General features: G+C 36.8%; 1 protein-coding gene across 25 annotated transcripts in view; it reads left to right on the top strand.

Moving 5' to 3' along the window:
- The window catches only part of LOC105483536 (membrane associated guanylate kinase, WW and PDZ domain containing 1), a 677852-nt gene that overhangs the window by 568695 nt on the left and 81437 nt on the right, over positions 1–27720 (top strand). For 12 of the 25 annotated variants that reach the window (XM_011744480.2, XM_011744510.2, XM_071092043.1 and 9 more), the window contains exons 6-10: positions 7421–7503; positions 12535–12570; positions 17751–17808; positions 20920–21074; positions 23701–23793. In XM_011744480.2, the coding sequence (XP_011742782.2) occupies positions 7421–7503; positions 12535–12570; positions 17751–17808; positions 20920–21074; positions 23701–23793 (425 nt within the window). Of the gene's footprint in view, positions 1–7420; positions 7504–12531; positions 12571–17750; positions 17809–20919; positions 21075–23700; positions 23794–27720 lie in introns of all 25 variants that reach the window. The other 13 variants (XM_011744423.3, XM_011744462.3, XM_011744486.3 and 10 more) reach the window with 2 other exon arrangements.

Below are 27720 nucleotides of genomic sequence, written 5' to 3'. Positions count from 1 at the left end.
ATAAAGATACGGATTATAAATCATTCTACCATAAAGATACATGCAGACATATGTTTATTGGAGCCCTATTCACAATAGCAAAGACTTGGAACCAACCCAAATGCCCATCAATGATAGACTGGATAAAGAAAATGTGGCACATATATATAATGGAATACTATGCAGCCATAAGAAAGAATGAGTTCATGTCCTTTGCAAGGACATGGATGAAGTTGGAAACCATCATTCTCAGCAAACTAATATAGGAACGGAAAACCAAACACCACGTGTTCTCACTTATAAGTGGGAGTCGAACAATGAGGACATATGGGCACAGGGAGGGAAACATCACACACTGGAGGGCCTGTCAGGAGGTGGTGGGTAAGGGGAGGGATAGCATTAGGAGAAATACCTAATGTAGATGACATGTTGATGAGTGCAGCAAACCACCATGGCATGTGTATACCTATGTAACAAACCTGCCTGTTCTGCACATGTGTCCCCGAACTTAAGTAAAATTTTTTTAAAAAAGAAGAAGAAATAAGTAATGCAAGTAGTACTCCCAGGCTTAAATGAGGAGTGACTCATCACACAAAAAAAAAGATAATGAGGAATGAATTTGTATATTTAAGAACTCCTGAAAAAGAAATATTGAACTATTAACACTATTTCTACATAATCTCTTCCAGAAAATAAAAAAGGAAGTTATTTTTGTGAAGCTAATATTACCTTGATAACAAAACTAAACACAGTACAAAAAAGGCATAGATGCAAACATCTTTAACAAAATATTAGTAAGTAGTAATCAGCAATTTCCCATGACCAAGTGGGAATTGTTCTAGTGCTGCAAGGCTGTGTCAGTATTCAAATAAATCAATCAATGTAATCCACCATTTTAACAGGCTAAAGAATTAATGCTTATATTAATTGATGTGGAAAAAGCATTTGACAAAATTTAGCACTCTTCACATTAAGACTTCTTAGAAAAATGGGAATTAAAGGAAATTTCTTTGACTTGATAAAGAACATCTACAGAAAACCTATGGCCAACATTATACTTAATAGTGAAAAGATGAAATGTTTTCCTTGCAAGTGTGAAAACAAGTCAAGGATGTCAGCTGTCCCCACTCTTTTTTCTTTTTTTTCTTGAGGCAAGGTCTCACTCCTGTTGCCCATGTTGGAGTGCAGTGCTGTGAACACAGCTCACTGCAGTCTTAACTTTCCTGAGCTCAGGTAATCCTCCCACCTCAGCCTCCCGAGTAGCTGGGACTACAGGTACATGCCACTATACCCAGCCAATTTTTTGTAGTTTTTGTAGAGACAGGGTTTCTCTGTGTTGCTCAGGCTGATCTCCACCTCCTGGGCTCAAGAGATCTACCTGCCTCAGCCACCCCAAGTGCTGAGCTGTTCCTACGCTTATTCAACATCATGCTGGAAGTTCTAGCCTGGGTTATGATTCAAGATAAAGAAGTAAAAGCCATACAGATTGAAAAGGAAGAAATGAAACTACTCCTGTTTGCAGATTATATGGTTACCTTAGTAGAAAATCAGGAGAAATGTACCAAGAAAATTTTATAATAAATGAGTTCAGCAAGGTTGCAAGATAAAAGATAAGCATATAAATAACAATTGTATTCCACATTCATGGATTGGAAGAATCGATATTGTTAAAATGTCCATGCTACCCAAAGCAGTCTACACATTCAATGCAATCCCTATCAATATACCAAAGACATTCCTTACAGAAAAATGAAAAACAATTCTAAAATTTATATGGAACCACAAAAGTCCCAGAACAGCCAAACATAACCTGAGTAGAAGAATAAAACTGGAGGAATCACATTACCTGACTTCAAATTATAGTACAGAGATATAGTAACCAAAACCGCACAGTACTGGCATAAAAGCAGATACATAGACCAATGGAACAGAATAGAGAACCCAGAAACAAATCCGTACATCTACAGTGAACTCATTTTAGACAAAGGTGCCAAGCACACACATTGGGGAAAGGACAGTCTCTTCAATAAATGGCACTGGGAAAACTGGATATCCATAAGCAGATGCATGAAACTATCCCATATCTTTCTCCATATATTAAAGTCATATCAAAGTGGATTAAAGGCTTTAATCTAAGACCTCCAACTATGAAACTACTAAAAGAAAACATTGGAGAAACTATCTAGGACATGGGAGCGAGCGAAGATTTCTTGAATAATACCTCATAAGCACAGGCAACCAAAGCAAAATGGACAAATGGGATCACATCAAGTTAAAAAGCTGCTGCACAGAAAAGGAAACAAAGTGAGGAAACAACCCATATAATGGGAGAAAATATTTACAAACTGTCCATCTGACAAAGGATTAATAACGAGAATATATAGGGAGCTCAAACAACTCTGTGGAAAAATCTAGTACTCTGAAAAATGGGGGAAAGATCCGAGTAGACGTTTCTCAAAAGAAGACTCCAGATGGCAGATAGATATGTGAAAAGGTGCTCAACATCACTGATCATCAGAGAAATGCAAATCAAAACTACAGTGAGTTATCTTACCCCAGTTAAAATGGGTTTTATCCAAAAGACGGGCAATAACCAATGCTGGCGAGCATGTGGAGAAAAGGAAACCTTCTCACACTGTTAGAGGGAATGTAAATTAGTATAACCACTATGGGAAACAGTTTGGAGGTTCCTCACAAAGAAATAGAAAACAAACAAAAAAGCCGTAAAAATAGAGCTATCACATGATCCAGCAATCCATTGCTAGGTATATACCTAAGAGAAAGGAAATCAGTACATTGAAGAGATACCTGCACTCCCATGTTTATTGCAGGACTGTTCATCATAGTCATGATTTGGAAACAACCTAAATGTTCATCAACAGATAAATGGATAAAGAAAATGGAGTCCATATACCCGGTGGAGTACTGTTCTGCCATAAAAAAGAATGAGAACCAGTCATTTGCAGCAACCTATGTGGAATTGGAGGTCATTATGTTAAGTAAAATAAGCTGGGCACAGAAAGGCAAGCTTCACATGTTCTCACTTATTTGTGGGAGCTAAAAATTAAAACAATTGAACTCATGGAGATAGAGTAGAATGATGGTTACCAGAGGCTGGGACGGGCGGTGGGGTGATGGTAAGGGGGAAGTGGAGACGGTTAATGGCTACAAAAAAAATAGAAAGAATGAATAAGATCTAGTATTTGATAGCACAGCAGGATGACTGTAATCAATAATAATGTAATTGTACATTTAAAAATAATTAAATGAATAGGATTGAATTGTTTGTGACACAGAGAATAAATGCTTGAGGGAGGTGGTCACTTCATTTACCCTGATGTGATCATTATACATTATATGCCTGTATCAAAATATCTTCTATACCTCATAAATTTATGCACCTACCATATACCCACAAAAATTTAAAATTTAATAAATAGCAAGTGTGTGTCTATATACTAGCAATGAATACCTGGTCACCAAAATCAAAAATAAAATATAAAGTTGCTCAAAAAAATAATACAGATGTCAATCTAACAAAATGTATATTGGATCTTATATGCTGTAAACTATAAAATGCCAATGAAAGAAGTCAAAGAAGTTCCTTATAAATGGAGAGACGTACTTAAACATATACATGAATTTTTATAGTAAATTTGTCCACATAGCCAAAAACTAGAAATGATCCAGATGTCTTTGAGTGGTTAGACAGGCTGTGATACATTCATTCCATGGAATACTACTCAGCAATAAAAAGAATTGATTATTGATATATACAGCAATCTTCATGAAAATTATGCTGAGTGAAAGAGCCAATCATAAAGTATTACATACAATTCCATTTATATAACATTCTTTTTAAAATTGTTTTTATTTTTATTTTTATTTTATTTTGAGACAATGTCTCATGGACAGACAGGAAGACTCAGAATTTATAGAGATATCACTACTCCCCAAATGGATATACAGGTTTTATGTAATTTCTGTTAAAATCTCAGTCTTTTTATAGATACAGACAAGTTTATTCTAAAATATAAATAGAAAGGCAAAGGAAATAGAATAGCTAAAACAATTATGGAAAGGAAGAATGAAGTCATAGTAATTAGTCTGCTTGATATCAAATGTACTAATTTATATTATTGTGGCTTTATTATATAGTCACAATAATAAAGACTGTGTGGTGTTGGTGAAGGAATAGACTCATAACTTAATGGAACAGAAGGTAGAACCCAGAAGTAGATCCACAAGTGTGCTCAACTGATTTTTGACAAAAGCAATTCAATTTGAAAGCAATCCAATGGAGGGCAGATAGCCTTTTCAGTAAATGGTCCAGGAGCAAGTGGATGACCAGAGGCATGTAACCTCACCTCCACCTAAACCCCACACTTCATACAAAAAAATTAACCCCGAATAAATCAGAGACTGAAATGTGAAACATAAGGCAATAAAACATTTAGGGAAACAGAAAACCAGAAAATTTTTGAAATACAGGACTAGGCAAAGAGACATCAAAAGCAAGATCCCTGAGAAAGAAAAGATGATAAATTCGACATCATTAAAATGAAAATTTTTTGATTTGTGAAAGAGCCTGATAGAGGATGGAAGGACAAACTACAGAGAAAATATTTACAGACTCCACATCTAAAAAAGGACTGGTATGTAGAATATACAAAGGACTCTCAAAACTCCGGAGTGAAAAAAAATCAAACCATTCAGTTAGAATGTGAACTGAAGACAGGGAGAGAGGGACAGACATTTCACTGTAAAGGGTATATAGAAGGAAGAGATGCACATGAAAAAATTAGTTCAGCCCCATTAGCTCTGGGGAAATGGAAATGAAAACCACAATGAGATATCATTTGCTTATTAAAATGGCTAAAGTAAAAAATAGTGACAACACTAAGTGATAGTAAAAATTCAGTGAAACTGGATCTCACATCCATTGCTGGTGGGATCGTCTGGCATTCTAGAAAACAGTTCGTAACAAACTAAGCGTGCAGCTCATACCATTCGGCAATGGCGCACATGATCATTTATCCCAGAGAAGTGAACAACATAAATTCACACAAAAGCATGTACATGAATGTTTATAGTACATTTGTCCAAATAGCCAAAAACTAGAAATGATCCAGATGTCTTTGAGTGGTTAGACAGACTGTGATATATTCATTCCATGGAGTTTTACTCAGCAATAAAAAATAATTGATTATTGATATATATAGCAATCTTGATGAGAATTATGCTGAGTGAAAAAGCCAATCATAAAATACGACATATAATGATTCCATTTATAAAACATTCTTTTTAAAATTATTTTTATTTTTATTTTATTTTGAGACAGCGTCTCACTCTGTCACCCAGGCTAGAGTGCAGGGGCACAATCTCTTCTCACTGCTACCTCTGCCGCCTGGGCTCAGGTGATCCTCCTACCTCAGCCCCTCCAGTAGCGAGGACCACAGGTGCGCACCACCACACCTGGCTAGTGTGTGCCGCCACACCTGGCTAAATTTTTTTTGTATTTTTTCGTAGAGATGGCATTTAATCACATTGCCCAGGCTGGTTTTGAACTCCTGAGCTCAAGCAAGCTGCCTGGCTTGACATTCCAAAGTGCTGGGGTTACAGGCACTTACCACCAGGCCCAGTGCTATATAACCTTCTTGAAATGACAAAATTATAGAAATAGAGGACAGATTCATAGTTACCAGGGATTAAGAAGAGGGTTGGAGGGAATGGTTGGAAGGGAACCAGATGTGACTATAAAAGGGCAACATGAGGGACCCTGGTGATGATTAAAATGTTTTGTATCTTGACTGTGTCAGTATCAGTATCCTAGTTGTCACAGTATACTATAGTTTTGAAAGATGTTGTTATTGATGGGTTCTAGGTAAAGGGCGTGTGGGATCTCTCTATTCTTTCTTTTAACTGAATGTGAATCTACAATTATTTTTGTTTCAAACACAGTTTTTTTCTTAATCCTGCATAATCTACTCTCCTAACAATGATTCTTGTTACTATCTTACTGCATAGGAATAGTGCAGACTATGGATTCTAGTGCAAAACTCTCTGGGTTTAATTCCCAGTTCTGTGATGTTTCAGCAGGGTGTCCTTAGGCAAATTGCTTTACCTTTCTGTTATCAATTTTCTCATTTGTAATATGGGAAGCAATAATTTTAATGCTAATAATACTTCTCTCATAGGGTTATTGTAAGGATTAAATAAATTTTAACATGTAAAAGAATAGATTCTGGCAGTCATATGTGGTCACATTAAGTAGGATTGGTGGTGGTGATGGTGGTGGTTGCTATATTACCTTTTGTAATTTTTATTTTAACACAGTTGATATGACGTGTTTACATTTGCAGATTCTATTTTTCTCTTAAGCCGTGTATTTTTTTTTAACAATTAGTAAGATTTGAATCAAAAATAAAGAACTTTGGCAACCCCTCTGCCCTGCCAACTCCCAAATTTACAACCGAAATGTCACAATTCAAACAAAGTTTTAAGTTACTGCCTAAACTTAATTTTTAAAAAATTTCTTGTTTTCATGTCTAGTTTGTAGCCAGAACTACTGGACTGGAGTTGTTTGCCTCACCCCCTTAGCTGCATAGTGCCCTGGGGGCTCAAGCAGAACTTTGTCCCAGCCACTACTTTGGGAAGCACAAAGGCTGAATGCTTCCAGCCATTCTGGTGACATTTCTAACATGATTGAATGACGATATCTTTGGGAATGTGTCTGTATACTTTCAGATCTGCAGGGCCCCAGTCACCATCTGTTGAAATACTTCATCTAGAATTGAACTATACTCCTTAGAAGGCAGTTGAGTGACATATTTAGCCTCTCCAAGCTTATCCTCGGCCCAGATTCTATTTATGACGAGTAATTGGGGGCTGCCATCATTATGTCCAAAGCATAATTTAGGACACTGTGATTTAATGATGTATATTGGCAGTTTTGAGTCATTTATGTGAATTGAGGTAGTTCATGCTGTCAGGAGAATTCTTATGTAATATAATGAATGAAATAGCAGCCCTCTTTGTGAGTTTCAGCATCCAAGATTCAAATCATAGTTAAATTTAAAATAAATTGAAGTTTTCTCTGTGACAAATGCGAAGTCTAAAATAATCTAGACAAGGGTAGATGGTATAGGCAAGGGGTATCATTTGCAACTCATTTTTCAAAAATGAAACTGGTATTACTTTTTAAGCTTTCAGTAATTGAATAATCATATGTTAGGTAAGTAAAAAGCCTACCTAAGACCCTCCCCAAGCAATTTTATAATTCTAAACTCAGGCCGTCTTCTGGTTTGGATTTGCTGTTAGAAAGTATCTTTGTTGTGGTTAAGGAAGAAATATTCAAGACTGTGTAATTCCGTCATGGGCTTCTTGCTTTTTTTTTTTGTTTTTTTCAAACAAATTCCTTATTTTTGTTTCTGGATTGCAGCCATAATACGAAAACAACATCTTGGTTAGACCCTCGGTGCCTGAACAAGCAGCAGAAGCCTCTGGAAGAGTGTGAAGATGATGGTAAGGGGCCAGGCAGGTCTTGGGTTAAGTGAATTGGGGGCACTGTTCACATGTGCAAATTTTAAAGAGTCGTAGCGAGGTCAGTCGGGTCTTAGGTTGAGTTTTTAAAAGGTAATCCAATTTCTGCTAAATGGACTGTGGTTTACAAAAGCCAGGAGGAAAGTCAGAGTTGTTTCAAGAGAAGAATTTGTTTACACATGAAGACAGATGCATACTAATATCTCCATTAGGAGCAGAACACTCAAACTGTTCAAATGAAGATATATCCTCTGTCTTCAGGAACTTAGAGAAAATTCTAGAAAATCTCTAGGAATAAAGAAATCAGAGATGCTCTGGTCACTCACACATTCTCAGCTTTAACCCTACCTTTTAAAAGTCTTAGGGGAAAAAGTTGGGAGTTTTTCTTGAACTCTACTTATTTCACATACTTCCCTAGTCTTGGAGGTAGGGGAAACAGATCTAGATACATTTTAGAATCTCTGTGTAACTTACAGTATACCCACAATACGTAGTAAGTGTATTCTTTTGAGACAGAGGTTGAGGTGTTACCTAGAGCACCACTCTCCCTGTTAATCTTGGAAATGAACTAACAGGCTGTAAGAGCTTTAGTTGAAAAAGTTCATTTCAAGGCTTTGGGTTTTTTAATTACTTCTCCAAAATGAAAAAAAAAAAAAATTAAAACAGAGCTACTGTGTCCCTTTTCAGTACACCAACGTCTATCCCAAGTTTTACCAAAATTATTTTCTGATGTGGAAAAATGAAACGGGAAATGGTTTGCTTTGCTCTGCTTTGCTACTCATTATTCAAGTCTGGCATGTGAATTAGTAGTATAAATATTAAATATGTATTTTACTGTAAGATAACAGAACGTTATTAATTTGTCCTATAGTACAGAATTGTTGTATATATAAACTTGAAGATTTTTTGAAAATGCAAGGCAGTAAAGTATGATACTGTCAAAACCTTGTACTCCACAATCCTTCTATTATACATGGTTTGCAGATTACATTAAATGACGTAGACTATTGTGTCGGTATTTATCTGAGTTACTTAAAATGGAAACAAAAGTCCTTCTAACTTAGGAGGCATGACCAAGATGCTTGTTTTATTTTGGTTGCTTTGTTTCATTCCTGAAGAAGGAATAGAACAGGTTCATTCAGCTGTGGTGTTTTGCATGCCTGGGAGATAATGGACTGTACTGATTATTTCAGTATTCTGTTTAACATATAATACCAGTTGAGTATCCCTGATCCCAAAATTTGAAGTCCAAAATGCTCCAAAATTGGCCAGGCATGGTGTGGCTCACACCTGTAATCCCAGCACTTTGGGAGGCTGAGGCAGGAGGATCACTTGAGCCAAGGAGTTTGAGACCAGCCTGGACAACATCGTGAGATCTTGACTCTACAAATAATAAAACAGAAATTAGCTGGGCATGTTGGCATGTGCCTGTGGTCCCAGCTACTTGGGAGGCTAAGACAAAAGGATCACCTGAGCCCAAGAGTAGGAGGCTGCAGAGAGCTGTGATTGTGCCACTACACTCCAGCCTGGGTGACAGAGAGAGACCCCGTCTTAAAGAAACAAACAAAACAACAACATGCTCCAAAATACAAAACGTTTCAAGTGTCACCATGGTGCTCAAAGGAAATGTTCACTGGAGCATTTTCGATCTTGGATTTTCAGATTAGGGATGCTGAGCCAGTAAGTATATTACACAAGTATCTCCCAATCTGAAAATATGCAAAATCTGAAACCCTTTTGATTCCAACTATTTTGGATAATACTCAACCTGCACATAAATAACCAATTTTCAAAGATCAGAGCATAAAATACATTCAACCCTAAAACTTCGTGGAACAATAATTTAATCATTTGATGCCTTATGATTTTGAAAGCAATTTAGGCAGTCATTACCATAGGGTCTTCAATGTCAATATCCTTTCTGTAATTATTCTGGGAAGGTATGAAAATGCCTGTTAATACAATATTATAAATGATAGAATATTGCAATAGCTTTTTCTGAGAAAAACTGTACATAGATTAAAAGTATTGAATAGAATTGACATTTTTGTTACCAAATCTAGTAATTTTTAATTCTTAAAATTATCTTTTTGTATTAATGTTATTTCCTTTGGAACAAGAATATATTCATACCAAATGCAATAAGTTTAGTAATTATCTCTTTAATATTAGAATTCATATATTCTGTTTCTAGTAGAAATTCTATGTGTATCTGTGTGCCTGTACACACAAACAGTATAAATATATAATCAGATTATGATAAGTATCAATTTGCATTTTCTGTTGCCAGTTAACGCAAAGCTGCCTTGTTATTATTTATATTATAACACAAAGCAGAAAAGCATATTGGTTGCAAATATTGCCCCTGTATTTCTTTCTGTTCTCTGTAGGTCATACATATGGGGTGTAACAGTATAGCATCATACTTAATTATTGTAAAGATTTAATATGTTCTATCTCATTTAATATTTAATTAAATATTAAATCACATAGATTTAATATTTCCTATCTCAGAAAATCGAGAAACTAGTTTGAGATTTTGATGTTAGTGAATGACTCCTTCTGTCATTGTTGTGTCCAGTTCAGTTAGAAGCCCTCAACCTTGCCTTTGAACTCCGGGCCAATATTTTAATCCACCTGATGGATAGTGTCAACGGTTGTCTCAAAGAGACTTCTGACTCAGTCATATTAAAACCATTAAAACTGATTATCTTTCCCCAAAATTTGGTCCTCTCTAAGTGTTTCCTGTCTCCATTCCTGGTAAATTTATGCATACTCAAAATTCCCCCTTGATCTGTCACTTTTTTTCACACCTATTTCTAACCTGTGAACCAGCTAAATTCACTTGGCATCCTAAATATCTCTTGGATCCATTCACTATTTTTTTCACCGCGTCTACCATTCTCCTCTGAGGTCATGCTCATCTCCCATACAGATTCTTTTCACTCTCCTTTTTGTGTTGCACTCAGAGCAATCTTTTAAAATGTAAATGTGATGATGTTATCAGTGACAACCTCCACAGGGTCTGCTTAGGAAATGCCAAGTCCATAGCTTGCTTCTCTGAGCCCTGTGCGGTCAACCTCTCTAGGTTTTCTCACACTATTTCTCTGCTCTCTGCTCTCTGCTCTCTGCTCTTCATCCCCACTAGTCCTCATTGAGTTCCTGCCTCATGTCAGTTAAATGTGCATTTCTGTCTTAGAATACCCTTACATTTCACTATACTCTTACATTTCACAATAGTTATTGAATACTTTCTATATGTCACGTGCATCCTAGGTATGTATATCCTTCAGGTTATATTTCAGGGAATTTTTCCATGACTTTGCCCCCAAAGATATGATTAGATCACTCATGTATCTTACTCTATTGAGAACTTATCATGATTTTAATTTTAGTTTCATTCGTGTGAGCTTTGGATTTGTCTCCTATTCTGGAAAAGCAGAGATGTCTGATTGTGTTTTTTGAGACAGAGTCTCGCTCTGTTACCCAGGCTGGAGTGCAGTGGCATGATCTCTGCTCACTGCAACCTCTGCCTTCCTGTTCAAGCAATTATCCTGCCTCAGCCTCCCGAGTAGCTGGGATTACAGGTGAGCGCCACATGCCTAATTTTTTTGTATTTTTAACAGAGTCGGGGTTTCACCATGTTGGCCAGGCTGGTCTCGAACTCCCAACCTCAGGTGATCCACCCACCTTGGCCTCCCAAAGTGCTGGGATTACAGGCGTGAGACACCATGGCTGGCCCCTGATTGTGTTCATTTTGATATGTCACCTAGCATAGTGACTGGCAAGACCTATTTATCATAGGTCTTGATAAATAACTACTGAAGAAGTGAACAAATGCTCCCAAAGACATTAGATAATATACAAGTGGGCATTTTCACAGGTAACTTTGTGTAAATTAGATTCTCCTTTTAAGAAACAGTGCCAATCAAAACTTACCATTGGCATTGGGATCATTTTTAAATTAAGAGTTTACAAGGTGTCTAGGCCCATGTTGGTTATTTAAGTCAATCATTGATTGATTGGTTCATTCATTCATTCATCAACAAATATTTAGTACCTAACATGTGCAGAAAGCTACACTGGGCATTGATCCTATTGTGGTGGTGAAAACAGGCTCGATCCCTGTGTTTGTGAAGCTTATAGGAGCCACTTGCCCTATAGCTGGGGAAACATTAGGTATGAAATGATTTTTGTGTGTTCTCCTGTGTTTCCTTCTCAGTAATAAAATGTTTTACTGACAGCAAGAGGAGGAGGTCAAGAATGGAAAGGATTTGGACTTGTTTTGCTCACTGACATTTTTGAGGACATTTTAATTCTAATATTTCTGAGCTGCTTGACTTAGAAAGTGCGTGTGTGTGTGTGCGCGCGCATGTGTATGTGTTCTCACAAAACCAATAAAATGCCTCCCAACACTCCTTCAGGGCAGTTTTCAAGGCTTTCTTCCTTGATATATTTTATCTTGACGTAATTCATCTTTCCAGCTCCTTTTTGAAAGACATCAAAGTTAGCTCATTATATAGTCCACACTCAATTTGACCTCACCTTCCATTTTTCAAGCAGCACTGTTACTTGTAAGTTAAATAATGCTTTAATTGTGAGTATAATTGCCTCACTGATTAGAGGATTATTGAAGGATTAAAAGGACTGATATTGAAAGTCTGACAGCTTTGTTTACTCCCAATAAGGTCTGTAATAAGTGACTTCCCACTTAAGAACATTGAAACCGCAAAGGTATTTGTCATCTTTTACAACCAATCAAATCCTATTTTGACATGCAAGGAAATGAGCCATATAATTATTTTGCCAATATCAGCTCTTCCTGTTTTGTGATTTACACTGAGGTCGCGAGTTTACTATCCAAGCCAATGAAATAAGCCACAATACAGGTAAGGACGAACTAGAGTGATGTGTTTGCTGCTGTTTTCCTGAGGAGATTTCCTTTCTTGGTGCTGGTGTCTGAATTTTGCTTTCTCTCTTTTCTGTCTCATTCCTGCTATTCCTTTGGAGAAGAAGGGGTACACACCGAGGAGCTGGACAGTGAACTAGGTAAACCCTTCCTGCCTGCTGCTACTGCATGACACGTGCATGACATGACCTGCATGGTTTTTTCCCCAGTGAATTGCTTAATCCCTCTGTTTCTTTAGTTTGCACTCCTCCAGTTATGATTTTTGTTTTAGTTTATCCAGGAAAGGTCAGTCTCACAACCTGCGCGTCTGACTGCAGGCATCACGCAGAGTTGTAATATATTATGTTTACAAATAAAGTGTCTGACTGAACAGAGACTAGAACGAGAGTTAGCAAACTGGTAATAGGTAGTCTTGTAAAGTGAGGATTGGGAAAGAACCGAAGAGATGCTTGCTGTGTCCCTTGAACTTTTGCGTAACCTGTCTCAGTCTTATTTCTTTATTTGTTTAGTGTAGATGGTTATTTGGGTAATATAAAAAAGCCAAGCAGAACAAACAAAAATCTATTAACACTAGTTTAAGGAGCATTATAGGAGCACTTGCAATAAAAGAAGGTCACTGAGGAATTGAATAGTTAAGACTTAGGATCATGTTGTTATTACATCACAGACCACATGTTGTTGACCTTGCCGTTATAGTGAGTGGTTGTTTATATAGTGATGCAGCACCTATATGTACTGTTTGCCTTCGAGTTGTGTCAATACAAATCAAGTCTTGACTACTCTAGTTATTGTTTAGGAATAATTCATGCTAGCAGATGATGCCAAATTCTTGTTTCTTTGCTATTGGAATATATTGAATTATGTTCGCTTTTATGTTCAACCTTGAACAACATTAAAATTAGCTTGCATTCCATCAGATACATTTACTGATGGATAGATAGGAAAGCATAAATTTCAGCTAAATTGCAGATGAAAGCCTCGGCTGATGGGAAGATTCTTTAGCAATTGAATATTGTTTAAGTAGAAGATTGTTTAATATCAGTATGAGTGGAACTGTAGTAAGATTATTGAATCTGCCTGGCATTTTTGAGATTGCCTGAAGACCTGAAAATATAAATCTATTTAATACAGATTATTGTATTCATTTGGTTTTCTTTATTTTTGTTACATGAGATAAAGATAATCTGTCTTGGTTGGCTAGAATTATGATAGAATAGAACCAAGCTCTGTTTTTTGTAACATTTGAAACGTACCTGTTGTAATTGATGCACATGCCAACAATGGTCGATAACTATTGATCGATCTATTTTTAAAGATGTTTAATAAGTTATCTTTGTGGTCATTGTGAGAGGAATGACTTAAGGTTCACCCTGAATGATAGAACAATTTGAAACTAATTTGATCGAAAAAAGAAATTGTCAATCCAATGATATTAGTTAAAGTAATTGAAAGAGACAGAAATAGGTTTTCCAGACACAAAATGAGTGTCTTAATCATTTGTTCAGCCGATTTCAACTACTCTTGCTACCTGAGTAATATGTGTGAGAGATCGCTCTGCTGTCTGCTGGCAGCCAGTGGAGATAGCACAGCTGTGTACAGGGGCACAACCTTATTTGCTTCTCTGGAAGTTTGAATTTGAAATTTTCAGGAAAGATGTTTCTGCATTTTACCCATATGTAACTGTGATATCGTGGAGACTTGCTTATGCTGTTAAAGACTCTAAACATGAGTTGTCTTGGCTTTCTCTGGGTTCAGATCAAGCTGTCTGACTCCCCTGCTTACTGGCTATGCAAACTTTGAGAAGCTATTCACCTTCTTTTAGCTTCCCTTTCCTTATCCATAAAGAGGGGCCGAAACAGGAGCTCCCATGGTCCTTATGAGGTGATTTAATGAAAGTGTGTTTTATTATTTGTCCCTGTGATCAACACATGCTATTAGCTATTTGCAGCTTTATTATTTATTACCTAATTCCCTCTTCTTGGATTTTTCCATACTTCCTTATGGTACTTTTATCCATTAACACAGCGCAAGGGAGGAATGTGTTCTATACTATAGAAATGACCCAAATGTGTTCTTGTAGGAAGGGTAGAGATAAAAAAAAAAAAAAACCTTTGATTTTTGCCTGCACATGTCCACTGTGTAAAGAGTAGCACACGTGCGCACACACTGTTTTCTGTTGCATTCACTTCAGATTCTGTTGACAAGCTCACTGCTCATTTTCTTAATAAGAGGGTCCTAATTTCAAACAATAGCAACTGTCAGGTTTTCAGTGAACAATGCAATTCCAGATGTGACAAGGAAACCCTCTTTGTAATCGGCCTCTGAGAGGCGTGGGCAGTTGGCTTGGGTGTTGGACACAGATCATTTGATTATAGAGTTGTCATTTCTGAACTCTGTTGTTTGAGCTGGGTCAGTTGCTCCATTATGTACTTTGGTTTGCAGAATTTATCACGTCCTCTGCAGACATCTCCCCAGAATTAAAAAGCACCTGCAGAACCTTCTTTTGGAATTATAGGGTGTTCGTATGGTGAAACCAACTAGGGGGGATAGAGCCAAGAAAATAAGTTCTTCTCCCAACCAAAACTAAGTCACAGTTTTGAAATGTATCTCTGGTTTTGAACATGATTTTCAATCTATACACAGACAAATCTCTTTGAAAAGAAATTAGAACCTTTGCTCAATATTTGCTCTGTGAAGACAAAATAGTGCAGCATGAGATTTTCAGAGGCAGGAGTAGCAAGTACACAGGCCACAGACATCTGTCTTACTCCTTTTGTGCTTTCCTGGAGCAGCTGCGATTTGTGGGCACTTTCTATGTACCAGGAACTGTGCTAAGTGTTTAGAAGGATCCTTGTTTAATCCACTACTGACTTTTGAGGTAAACCCAGGGGAAAGATATGGTTCAGAGATGTTAAGTAAGTAGCCCGAAGCCACAGAGTAGTAGGCCTAAATGAAAGAACTAAAGCTCAATCTTATATCTGGGCAATGCCAAAAGGATCTTAGCCACCTGAAATCTCTGTGATAGGTTGTGCAGTCTCATCTGCTCCCTGACTGTGGTTAGTCATATGAGGATTCCTTTTTAAGAGTCTTTAGAGTGTTTGCTTAAAAAATTATAATGTCATTATTTTCTGGACTTAAATATTTTCTACCTTTTTCAGTTTTTTTAGAACCAAATGGCAAATTCTAGGACAAACATCTTCCTATTTAAAATCGATGACCCATTTCTATTTTAAGCATTAGGAGACTAATTTCTATGATTAAGTTAATCACCACATTGGAAGTGAGAAACTATCTTTTCAGTTTCTGGAGTTTGCTCATCTGTTCCAAAAGATGTGTTTAAACTGACGAGTGTCCAGAGATGCTAGTTGACTGGCCCCATCTTTCAACTCTAGAATATTAAGTTGTTGACTAGGCACTAGGAAACAAGTCACGGGTACCTTCTTTTCTAGTACTCTCCTCGGATCTCCATCAAAGCACTACCACGTGGCTGAATTTTCTGCTTAGATGATGCACTTGGCGTTTGTCTTCGTGTCCCTGATGCCTAACATACCCTCAGGCAAACAGTAGGCGTTCAACAAATGTTTGTCAAATTAATAATTGAGTAACTTGAAAGCTTAATATTTCCCCTGTTTTATCTAAAGATAATCAGGCCACATATTTCAGGTTGCAGATTTTGAAAAGAGATGGTGTTTCTGTGGAACTTAATGCAGTCTCCTCACACCCACCCACCCTTCTGCCCTGTACAAATATATGACTGTGCACCAATTTGCATTTTTTTAATCTTCGATTTCCCAACTCTTTGGAAATATTTTCCTGGTTCATTTTCATTTAAATGGTAATTTCCAGCTTTGTAAGGGGAAAGCATTTCCCAGGCATTTAATTTGCATCGGTCCGCAAGACTCAGTATATAAAAATGCCGAGTTGTATCAACATCTGCAAATTGGACCTGTCTTGCATTTTAGTAGCTTATGTGTCCTACAAGTCAAAGACTTCTTTAAAACCTGCTAAATGTTTTTTCTTTTTAATTTAGAAGAAAAGAGGGGAAAACCTGTCTCTTTGTTTGCAAACAAGTAACATGTGGAGCAAAAACCATGAAATTAATGTCTCTTGATGTGCAGCCAAATCTGAACAAAACATAAACTTTAAGTAATTAGTCTGTATAAGTTTGTGTGCATGTGCATGGCTCCACCTCAGTCTGGAACTGTTTGTAGCATATGTAAGCCTTCTGCCCTGATGACATGATCATTATTTAAATTAGTGACCACATGATTCCTTGAATTAAACAAAAATCTATTTCAAATATTTCAAGTCTGTAGTATTCTATCAAAGTTGGTCTTAATACCTACTTCTAGGACTAATTATTCACTTTAGAGTGTGGTATTACGTAAGTTTGCCTTGACTACATATCAGGGAAGCTTTAAAATTAAGTTGAATAACTGTTGTTCTACCTGAAAGGGTTGTTGAATGACAAAAAAACACAACCTAGTCCCTTCTTTCACCAAGTAAAATAATGTGGTGCAGTGGGCCTTTCCACAACAGATTCCTGTTCAGACAGAACTATTACCTGTTTAATAAAGTTTTGGCCTTTGATATGAAACCTTAGGAAGTTCTGTAGAGCGTGGTTGAGTTTTCAGAAAGGCACATACATCCCCTAGTGTGATGGTACCACCACATTTAAAGAAATAAAATCGTCCACCTTAGATAATGAGCTTTCCGGGATCAGGAGCTGTGTTACTGCTTTCACAGGTTAAGTGCTGGAAACGATGGGCCAGCCTAGAGATAGCAATTGAGTGATAGATGTGTGCAGTTAAAAAACCCAACTACATTTTCATTAGGAACAAGGAGAAAATAAGATGCAGATTTTATTTTATTTCAAGGAGAGCAAAGCAACACTACTGTACTGAAAATGAAACATTAATTTTCATCCATTTTTGCTTGTGTAATAAGATGGCCTAGAAACAAAATGAGAAAACTGTGAACATTTAAGATAGGAACTATGCATTCAAGGCAAGTTTAACCTATATTTTCATTAAAATCTAATTTAATAGTGATTTAGAATAAAGGCATCCGGGGTTGCATTTTATTAAATTTTATTTTCTTGCATTAAATACCAGTCAGTAGATGAAGAATTGCTCTTCATGTAGAAAAATACACTGATAAAATAATAGATACTTTTTTTTTTTTGGTTAGGATATACAGTTTTAATTGGATTTAAAGCATTTTTATGAGTCTTTCTCTTTTTGCCTAACTCAGTTGTTGAAAATACCCAGGCTCTTCAATAATATGCTCTTCTTGCCGTAAATGTTCTTTTATTTTTCAGAACTGCCTGCTGGTTGGGAAAAGATTGAAGACCCTGTCTATGGTATCTACTATGTAGAGTAAGTGCCCATTCACAATCCACACATTAGTTTATACCTCTCTATAATTATGTACATTTGTGTTAAGTACAGCCTGACATCATTAAAAGGCACAAATCAATTAACAGTGTTAATTTTATGATGAAAATATGTATGCATATTTTAATGAATGAGAAAATATTCAATAAATCTGAAAATAGCAAATCATATTATTAAATTCACATGGGCAGGATCCATGTCTTTTGTTCGCCACTGCATCACAAAGGCCCAACATGGTCCTGGCATATGGCAGGTACTTGATGAGTATTAGTTGAATGAATGAATGAGAAAAGCCAGGATTCAGTAGACCAGATGAAGAGGGATTGTTTATCTTTACAAGGAGTATCTGATTTGTCTACTTTTTGCTCTGCCCAGATCTGAACTCCTTAGCGATTACTTCTTTATTCATTCATACATTCCAAAAGGTTCAGCCAGGTAATTTATGAAATGTTGCCAGGATTGAGGAGGAAATGGAGAACTAGCCTAGGATGCAGACCTTGTGTGTTTCTTTGTTTCTCTCTTGCCTGAGGTTCTTGTTTCCCATTTTTAAAAGTCTAAAACCCTCGTGACTTCTTTATTGTGTGCCTTATTCTAGCATTGGGCTCCCACTTTTTCCTTTCATCAAAACTATTGATTGATAGGATGATACTAAAAGAAACCAAAGGTTAGGCCATTGAAAAAAATAAATAAATAAATAAAAATTTTAAAAAAGCTTTGTATTATATAACTTCCTCTGAGAAAAATGAGAGGTAACAAATAAAAGTTCCTTCAAAAGAAGCGAATGCCATATAAATGTTGTAGAAACATAATCCTACCTGCCACACTGAAGATGTAACTATCATATTTTCTTTCCTTTTTGCTGCTGGTGATGAAAAGTCATTTGTATAATACCCTGGTGATAAGAACGTAAGACAAAAAAAGTGCCAGGCCATAAAATAGATGCCCAGCATCTTATTGTAAAAATTATGAGTTCAATATAGCAAGTGTCCTTGGCCAATACTAACTTTCACCTCCACTTTGCCTGACAAGAGGGATTGGTAATATGGGGCATCAGAGAGGCAAACTTGGCTGTCCCTCTGACCCTCAGAAAATAAATTTCTATTGTGTGCCCCAAAGATCATCTTTCTCACAGATGTACTGTGGGGTTTTTACTAGATGAAGCTCATTTTGAATTGTCCCTCAACTAGTTTATGCATTAAGAGAGAGCAGGAACAAATGACAAAAGCTTTGATGGGTGAAGACACAAGTTGTTATCTTACCATGCAGTTCTCCCTGTGTCTTTTCAGACTTATGTGCCTGTTAATGATAGACCATTTCTTAGAATGAAATTGTTGCAAGAATTAGGAAATAAACATGTAGGCCTTTAATAGAAATTAAGAGCAATCAGTCTATCCATTCTATTGATAAGCCTGCTTAAAAAAATAAAGCCTAGCTTTTTAAAAAACTTAAAAGTTCTAAATAATCATAATAGTATGCTTCTAAACTTCTAATAAACTATTATTTTGAATTAAGAAAAATAAGTCCGGGCATGGTGGCTCATGCCTGTAATCCCAGCATTTTGGGAGGCCAGAGGACGTGGATCACTTGAGGTCAGGAGTTCAAGACCCGCCTGGCCTGCGTAGTGAAACCCCATTTCTACTGAAAATACAAAAATTAGCCAGGTATGGTGATGCACACTTGTAATCTCAGCTACTTGGGAGGCTGAGGCAGGAGAATCGCTTGAACCTGGGAGGCAGAAGTTGCAGCGAGCCAAGATCACACCACTGCACTCCAGCCTGGGTGACAGAGAGAGACTCTGTCTCAAAAAAAAAAAAAAAAAAAAAAAAAAGAAAAACATATATGTATATGCTTACGTTGTGTGTGTATATATATGGTGTATATATGTGTGTATATATACATATATATGGTGTGTGTGTATATATACACACATATACATATATATGGTGTGTGTGTGTATATATACATATATATATACACACACATACACACACATATATGGTGGCGTGTGCCACCATACCCGGCTAATTTTTGTATTTTTAATAAAGATGGGGTTTCACCATGTAGGCCAGGCTGGCCTCAAACTCCTGACCTCATACGTGTGTGTGTGTGTATATACATATATACACACACATATGTGTGTGTGTGTATATACATATATATATGTGTGTGTATACATATATGTATACACGCGTGTATGCATATGTATATATGTATACACACACGTGTACATACACTAAATAAGGCCATAGCAAAAAAAATTTGTATATGTATGCATATATAGAGGTGTGTGTATGTGTGTGTGTATTTTTCATTTTGCCATGCAGGGCCTAATTAGTTTTGTAGCCATCTAAGTGTTTGGATCTTTATCATTTTGAGCACATCACGTCTACTTAGTTAACTTTATTTGGAGTCTCTCTGCCTAAGGCCTGTACTTTTAATTGTGCCTCCATGTTTAGTGATCAAAATAGTTAACAGATGTGAGTCGAGTTCTTTGTTTAACTTCATTGTTTGGATGAATGCTTATGCTTCTGTGAACCCTACTGTAGACACAGCAGTTCTGGCATTGTTTGTTATAGACAGTGTCACACAGCCACGTTAATCTTATTTTTCAATAATTCCTTAATCTACTTCTTGTTGAATTAAAGCAGCTTCCCCTGTCAGGTGGTATCTTGGACATTTGGAAGGGGGTCAGTGGTTAAAATCCTGGGATTTGAAAGCAGAAAACCCTGAGTTTGCATGCCTGTTTACTGCTTACTAGCTATATTATGCTAGATGAATTATTTAACTGCCCAGACACTTACTTTCCTTATTCATAAGATATGAATAAAAATAGGACTTACCTCCTGGCATTTACTGAGGAGTTTTAAATAAAATGCATATAAAACTAGTAGCCAGTGCTTAGTGCATATAAGCAGTCAGTAATGGAAACTTTTCACTTTTATTTCCTCTTTCTAACTGAGCATTTTAACACACAAGGGTTAGCATCTCAGACCACCTGCTTTGCTCGGTTTGAATCCAGGGACTTGGTCTGACTGGCATTTTGCTGGTGGGATGAAGTGTTTCAAGCTGAATACTATTTGCTGTCTTCCCCAGCCACATCAACAGGAAGACGCAATATGAGAACCCAGTTCTTGAAGCCAAACGGAAGAAGCAGCTTGAGCAGCAGCAGCAGCAACAGCAGCAGCAACAGCAGCAGCAGCAGCAGCAGCAGCAGCAGCAGCAGCAGCAGCAGCAACAGCAGACAGAAGGTTGGCCTCTTTCCTCGAGGCTTTTTCTTGAGCAGGGGAGCATGGGGCGAAATCTGAGCGCTGACACCCTCGTGTGGTCAGAACTGGCCTTGATGATTGAGTCCTCTCTTGCCACACTGAAGAGTTAATGTCCTGTGGGGAGGAAGAGAACTCCATCTCCATGTTCCTCTGGATGGCCAAAGTGGAGATCCTAATTCAAAGGCACCCAAATCTCCCCTTTAATTTAGAAGGGAGCATCGTTAGATCAGAGAACTTTGGGGAAGTTGTTCTCTCGCCCCCGCAGTATTTGCATTGCAACTGGTAGCTAAATCCAAACCACTTTTAGCATTTTTACTTTAAGTGGAGTTACTGGGCATGAAACTAACTTTTAATTTTAGGAACATTACATGCAAAGAATCAGAAAGAGCTGGTAGTTTGGGGTGCTTTTTAAAAATTACAGACTAATTCATGCTGTTTGTAAAAATATGGGCAGTTCAGGAGTATAGAACATTAAATTCTCCCCTGCTTGCCCCCTTTCCATTTTTGGAGATAAGCCCTGTGCAGAAATTTTCTAGGGATATACATATATGCATATTTTAACAAAAATCTTATAATAATTTATATATATATAGTATGTATGTGAGACCTCTTTTCTCACTTTTTATTTCTTGCACATATTTCAAAGTTAGCTAATATAGATTTAGCTTATACTTTTTAATGGTTACATAATGTTCCATTTTATGAATGCCTCTGTTTTATTTAGCCATTCGTTTATTACTAGATACTCTGGCTTTTCCCACTTTTTCATTCTGATCTTTTGGAATCATAGGCTTAATACTCTCCTCAATATAATATGTGAATATGAAACAGAATATCAAGTGTAGTGCTTCTGTTACTATAATATTGAATATAACAAATATAAACCATAGCCTACAGGTTGGCAAACTTTTTCTGTAAATAGCCAGATAATAAATATTTTAGGCTTCGTGATTCATACAGTCTCTGTTAGAACTACTCACTTCAGCCATTGTAGTATACAAATAGCTGTAGACAATACATAAATGAATAGATGTAGCTGTGTTCAAATAAAGCTTTATGGGCACTGTAATTTGAACTTCACGTCATTTTCATATGTCACAAAGTATTCTCTTTTTTATTACTTTTCAACCATTTGAAAATGTAAGTTATTCTTGGCTCACAGGCTATATCTAAACAGGAATTGGCCCCAGATTGGCTAGTGGGCCATAGTTTGCCAACCACTGCCCTGGACTGTACAGTTTAGAGAGAGTAGGTATGTATGTCTATGTATATTCACCCATTGAAATGTTATCTACCGTAGTCTCTTTTTTAGCTAAAAAGAACTCTTCTCATATACATTTAGTGGGTACAAATGCAGCTTTTGACACATGGGTATATTAAGTGGTGGTGAAGTGTGGAGTTTTAGTGTAGCCATTACCCAAATAGTATACATTGTACCCATTAAGTAGTTTATTATCCTTCATCCCCCTCCAACCCTTCCAAGTTGCCATGGTCTCTTATTCTACACTCCATGTCCATGAGTACACATTATTTAGCTCACATTCATAAGTGAGGACATGTGATATTTGACTTTCTGTTTCTGAGTTGTTTCACTTAAGATAATGGCCTCTAGTTCCATTCATGTTGCTGGAAAAGACATATAATTTTATTCTCTTTTTTATGGTTGAGTAGTATTCCATGGCATACATACCACATTTTCTTTATCCAGTCATCCACTGATGGACACTTAGGTTGATTGTCTATCTTTGCTATTGTGAATAGTGCTGCAGTAAACATGCAAGTGTAGGTATCATTTTGATAGAATGATTTCTTTTTCTTCAGGTAGATACCCAGTAGTGGGATTGCTGGATTGTATGGTAGTTCTGTAGAGGGTGCAGTCATTTACATTCTCACTGACGGTGTATAAGCATTCCCTTTTCTTCACATCCTTATCAGCATCTGTTATTTTTTGTCTAAAAAGAATTTTTTTAATGTATCTTTTCTGAGCTGATAAAACTTGGTAGTGTTAGAAAGTGCCGTTTGCAAATGAGAATGTACAATTGAAAGTGTTAGCTGAGCTGGAAGTGATTCTGGGGTGCCATCTCAAGGGTCACTCACTGTGAGTTATGTCTGGCCTTCCAAGGGGAATAAGATTACAATTAGGACCCAGGAATATTTGTAATCGGTCTCATTTGGATTTCAGAGATAGCAGAAGAGAGCACTATTAGCAATCTGCTGAAATCTACCTTCATCTTCCTCTCTACCTAAGCCAAGCTGGCCTCAGCAGCCCAGCTCATGTCTCAATCACATTAGAGAAATTTCTCCCTTATACACATGCCATTAGTTGGCTGTATATCTTTCCTGACAGTTTTTAACTGACGTTACTTTAGACTTTCCAGCCAGAGAGAACTGGAGTTTTTATTCATTATATCATAATATTTCTTTCTTAAAACGTCTTAGACAAGAAAAAAAGAGCTTCATACAGTGAGGTCAGATAACAACTTCTTTTTAATCTAAGCTATCTGCCCTTGGTTTATTGCTTTGGATATTATTAATAATCAGGGGAATCATAAGGAAGTCAATGAGCCATTTGAAGGAAAAATAGGAAACTTTCTTTTCTTTTTCATAGAATGGACAGAAGATCACTCAGCCCTTGTGCCTCCTGTTATTCCAAACCACCCGCCAAGCAATCCAGAGCCAGCCAGAGAAGCTCCACTTCAGGGTAAAGTACTTGTTTTTCTAATTGTGTTATGGTTTTAGCTCAAAATCTAATTTTTTTAAAGGTATTTTAAAAAGTGCAATCTTGTAACCCCCAAGTCATTCCTTTGATAGTGAAAACCATAAATAATAAAAGCAATGATAAATGTATTGTTAGACTTGTCAAGAAAAATTAGGAATCTTCCTGAATAATTTTTTTCCAACTATTTGTAATATTTTAAAAATAAAGACTACTTGTTAAATGATCATTCAAACCAATGTTTCTCAATGTCAGCACCATCGCCATTTTGGGGTAAGTAAATCTTTGTTGTGTGGGGCTGTCCTGGGCATTGTGAGATGTCCCCTGGCCACTAGATGCCAGTAGCACACAGCCCACCTCTCCTTGTGACAAGGAAATTGTCCCCAGACATTGTCAGATGTCTCTGGGGAGCAAACCCATCCCAGAGATAGGAATCACTGATTTAGAGATCACAGATATTTAATAGTATGTTAAAAAAGATAAATCTGAAACTCAGCATTAGATATTTCAAGATTCTAGCCAACTTAATAGGTTTTGTCTAAGACTTTCCTATAAATGCAAATGGTTTGATATTGTGTTTTCAGTTCTCATTCCCTATTCTTGCTGCAGTTTTGGTATTTATGCATGTTTACAACGTTTCAATGTATCTTGTTTGTTTACATTCACACATAGGATGAGGCCTTTATAGAGGATTATTCTTGAAAATTGGAAGTTCCAGAACCTTGCAACTTTCAGGCCTCATTACTCTTAAATTATAGAAAATATTTGTGTTTAGTTTTCTTTTTCTTTTAAACAAGCATCATGTTTGACAGAGTTGGGGAATGTTTGTGGTACAGAAGCAATAAAAATACTATAAAATTTTCCTTCCTTTCTGCATTTTAAAAGAGATTTAATTGTGTTAGATATAAAATGATAAGTAGAATAATTCATTTTTAAAATTTTAATTCCTTCATTATAATTTTCATAAGAAAGAAATTGTTTCTCTGCTAGCTGACATTGTCATGAGATTAGAATTAATATCAATTTATGTAAAATAATTTCAGGCATGAATATACTTTTTAATGGTGATAATGGCTTTAATAAAGATAGGATATAGTAGATAATAATATGTTGATTAATATCAGTATGACTGTGGATTCCTCAGTTTTGTGGGGTTTTTTGTAAATATAAAATTCCTTCTGTCGGCTCATGCCTTCTTACCTTCCCCTCTCTCACAGTAAGTTAGCCTCCTTTCAGTTCTTTTAACTAGCAAAACTGTGGACCGCTTCTGAGCCTTTGCAGAGGCTGTTCCTTCTATTTGCAGTTTTCTTTTCCTCCTACTTCTTACTCTGCTAACTCCTGTTCACTTCAGGTCTTTGCTAGATTCCCCTACCATGTTTACTCTTAACCATCCTGTACTTCACATTTATGAAATTTAACCGTTGTAACTAGTGTTCATTTATGTGCTATTATTTAAAAATAGTTTCCTCATTAGACTTTAAATCCTATGGAGACAAGAGACTGTGGTTCTCTGTTTTTTGTTTTTTCACTGTGAGATAATCCCAAACAAGGCATAATCCGTTGGTATCTATTTCTCATGACATTATTGAGTGAAACAGTATCCATCCATCTATCTATCCATCCATCCACATATACATATAGAATAGCCAACCAGACTTTCTTACATAACTATCTTAGAAATTAAGTAAATTAAAGCTATAAAGGTTCAGGTTCTGGGTGCCAAATGCTTAGTGCACCAACTAAGAATTGAGACGGTATTTATCTGTATTAGACACTTCATCTCAGATTCTTACTTTTCTTTCACTCAACCTTTTTCTCTTTTTCTTTTTTTCTCTTCTTCCTTACTTCCTTATATCTCTTCCTTATTTCCTTAGCCATCTAATGATTGACTAAGACATCCACTGGTGCCTTCGTTCAGGCTTCTCTAACAAGTTGCCATAGACTAGGTGGCTTAAACAACGAACATTTATCTATCAGTTCTGGAGAGTCGGAAGTCGAAGATCAAAGTGCTGGCAGAGCCAATGTCCAATGAGGGTCCACTTCCTGGTTTACAGACGGCCATTTTCTCACCGTGTCCTCGCGTGGTGCAGAGTAGAGAGAGAAAGGACTAGTCCTCTTCCTCTTCTTATAAGAATAAGCCCATCATGTGGGCTCCACTCTCATGGTATAATCACCTCCCAAAGGCCCCACTTCTAAATACCATTCAACAGTGTCTGGGAATGTTCAAGCTCATTGAACTTTCCTTGGGATTGACTCATTTATTCTTACAACCCTTCTACTGTGTAGTCTCTCTGTTGATCCACACCTTTCAAGCACCTTTATAATCTTTGGAATATAACTGATACCCAAGAAACCAGTTAAAATCCATACCATTTGACTCCAAGTTGTGATTTCAATAAACATTAACCTAGACTTAAGCCTCATTGGTTATAAGTCTGGGTTACCTGCCTACTGGTTAAGTGTCTTGATTAGCCATCTAGTGTTTAATCTTGGGCAGTATCTAGCGTTGACAGACTGTCAGGAAGAAGCCATATAGCTAATTTGGTTAGATTGTTTGGTAGTAATTTTGCCAAGTTCACAGGCCAACTAAATTATCCCCGATCAAGGGTGTACTTCTAATCCCAGCAAGTGATAATTTGGAGATTTGCTCTTATGAAAACTCTCTAGCTTCAAGCTTATGCTTGGAGAGAGATTTTTGCAGCTACCCCTCTACCACACTCACTCTACCACCACCACATTCAAAACAATAACTCATTTATTGAGCTCTTAATTATGTGCCAAGTACCTTCCTAGGCACTTTACCTACATTATCTGCCATGGTTGTTTCTCACAACTATCGTATGAAATAGGTATCATCATTACCTCCATTTATGTCTGTGATACTCTGGCAGAGAGGTTTAGTAACTTGCCCAAGGCCATATAGCCACTAAGTAGCAGAGCACAGATTTGAACACTATTCATGAGGAATAGTTTAACTTCTGGTTGAAAGGTTTTTGGCTGTTTTGGTTTTTGTGTGATACCTCATTTGTGTAGTCTAAATCTATGTTGTTCAGTATGGAAGCCGCTGGTTACATGTTGCCATTTAAATTTAAATAAATTACAGTTAAAAAATAAAACAAAATCAGTTTTTCAGTCTCACTAGCCATATTTCAAGGGCTCAGTGGCTACATGTGACTAGTGGCTGCCATGTTGGACAGTGCAGACACAGAACATTTCCATCATCACAGAAAGTGCCATTAGACAGTACTGGTCTAGGGTATTTAAACAGTAGTGTCAAGAAGTGACATTTCTTTCCCCTCCCCTCAGCCTGGCAGGGAAATATGCACCTAAGGTTCATTCAGGTGCAGAGTTTTGGGGCAAGACCCAGAACATCCTGATCAGTGAGTCTAAGGAAGGAGCTGAAAATAGGTACATTTTAAAAAGCTACCCAGGTGATTTTCCCTAGGTAAGACACAACCAAGCCTTACCACTGGTGACTGGTAAACAGAGGTTAGGATATTAGAAAATTACATGTACCACAGGGCTGCAGCTGAGAGCTCCAAATTCCACTGCCTGTGGGGTGAAAAGCATTTCTTTCCAAAAGCTGCATTAACTAATGATCCACCCCTATGTAAAAAGGAATAAAATGTGCATAAATGTGAAACCCTCTGATCTTCCCTCCCTTGTTAAACACTGGAAAAGGAAGTCAGTTGTATAATTTCAAAGCTCTGCTCTTGTCTTTATTAAGTTAACATTCTCAGCACAAAATATGTTAATGTATTTTTTTTAATTAGATAAACTGCCAGGCACATTTTCACATTTTCTAACTTAGCCTATAATAAGAGTGAAAAGCTCCAACACCCAAACACCTCTTTTCAGCCTTCTCAAAGACATGTTAAATATCATTTCTATGTGCTTTTATTTGTTCATTCA

The sequence above is a fragment of the Macaca nemestrina genome, chromosome 2 (genome assembly GCF_043159975.1).
Source record: "Macaca nemestrina isolate mMacNem1 chromosome 2, mMacNem.hap1, whole genome shotgun sequence".
Lineage (NCBI taxonomy): Eukaryota > Metazoa > Chordata > Mammalia > Primates > Cercopithecidae > Macaca > Macaca nemestrina.
The sequence above is the reverse complement of the archived record's forward strand: the minus strand, read 5'-3'. Positions and strand labels throughout refer to the sequence as shown.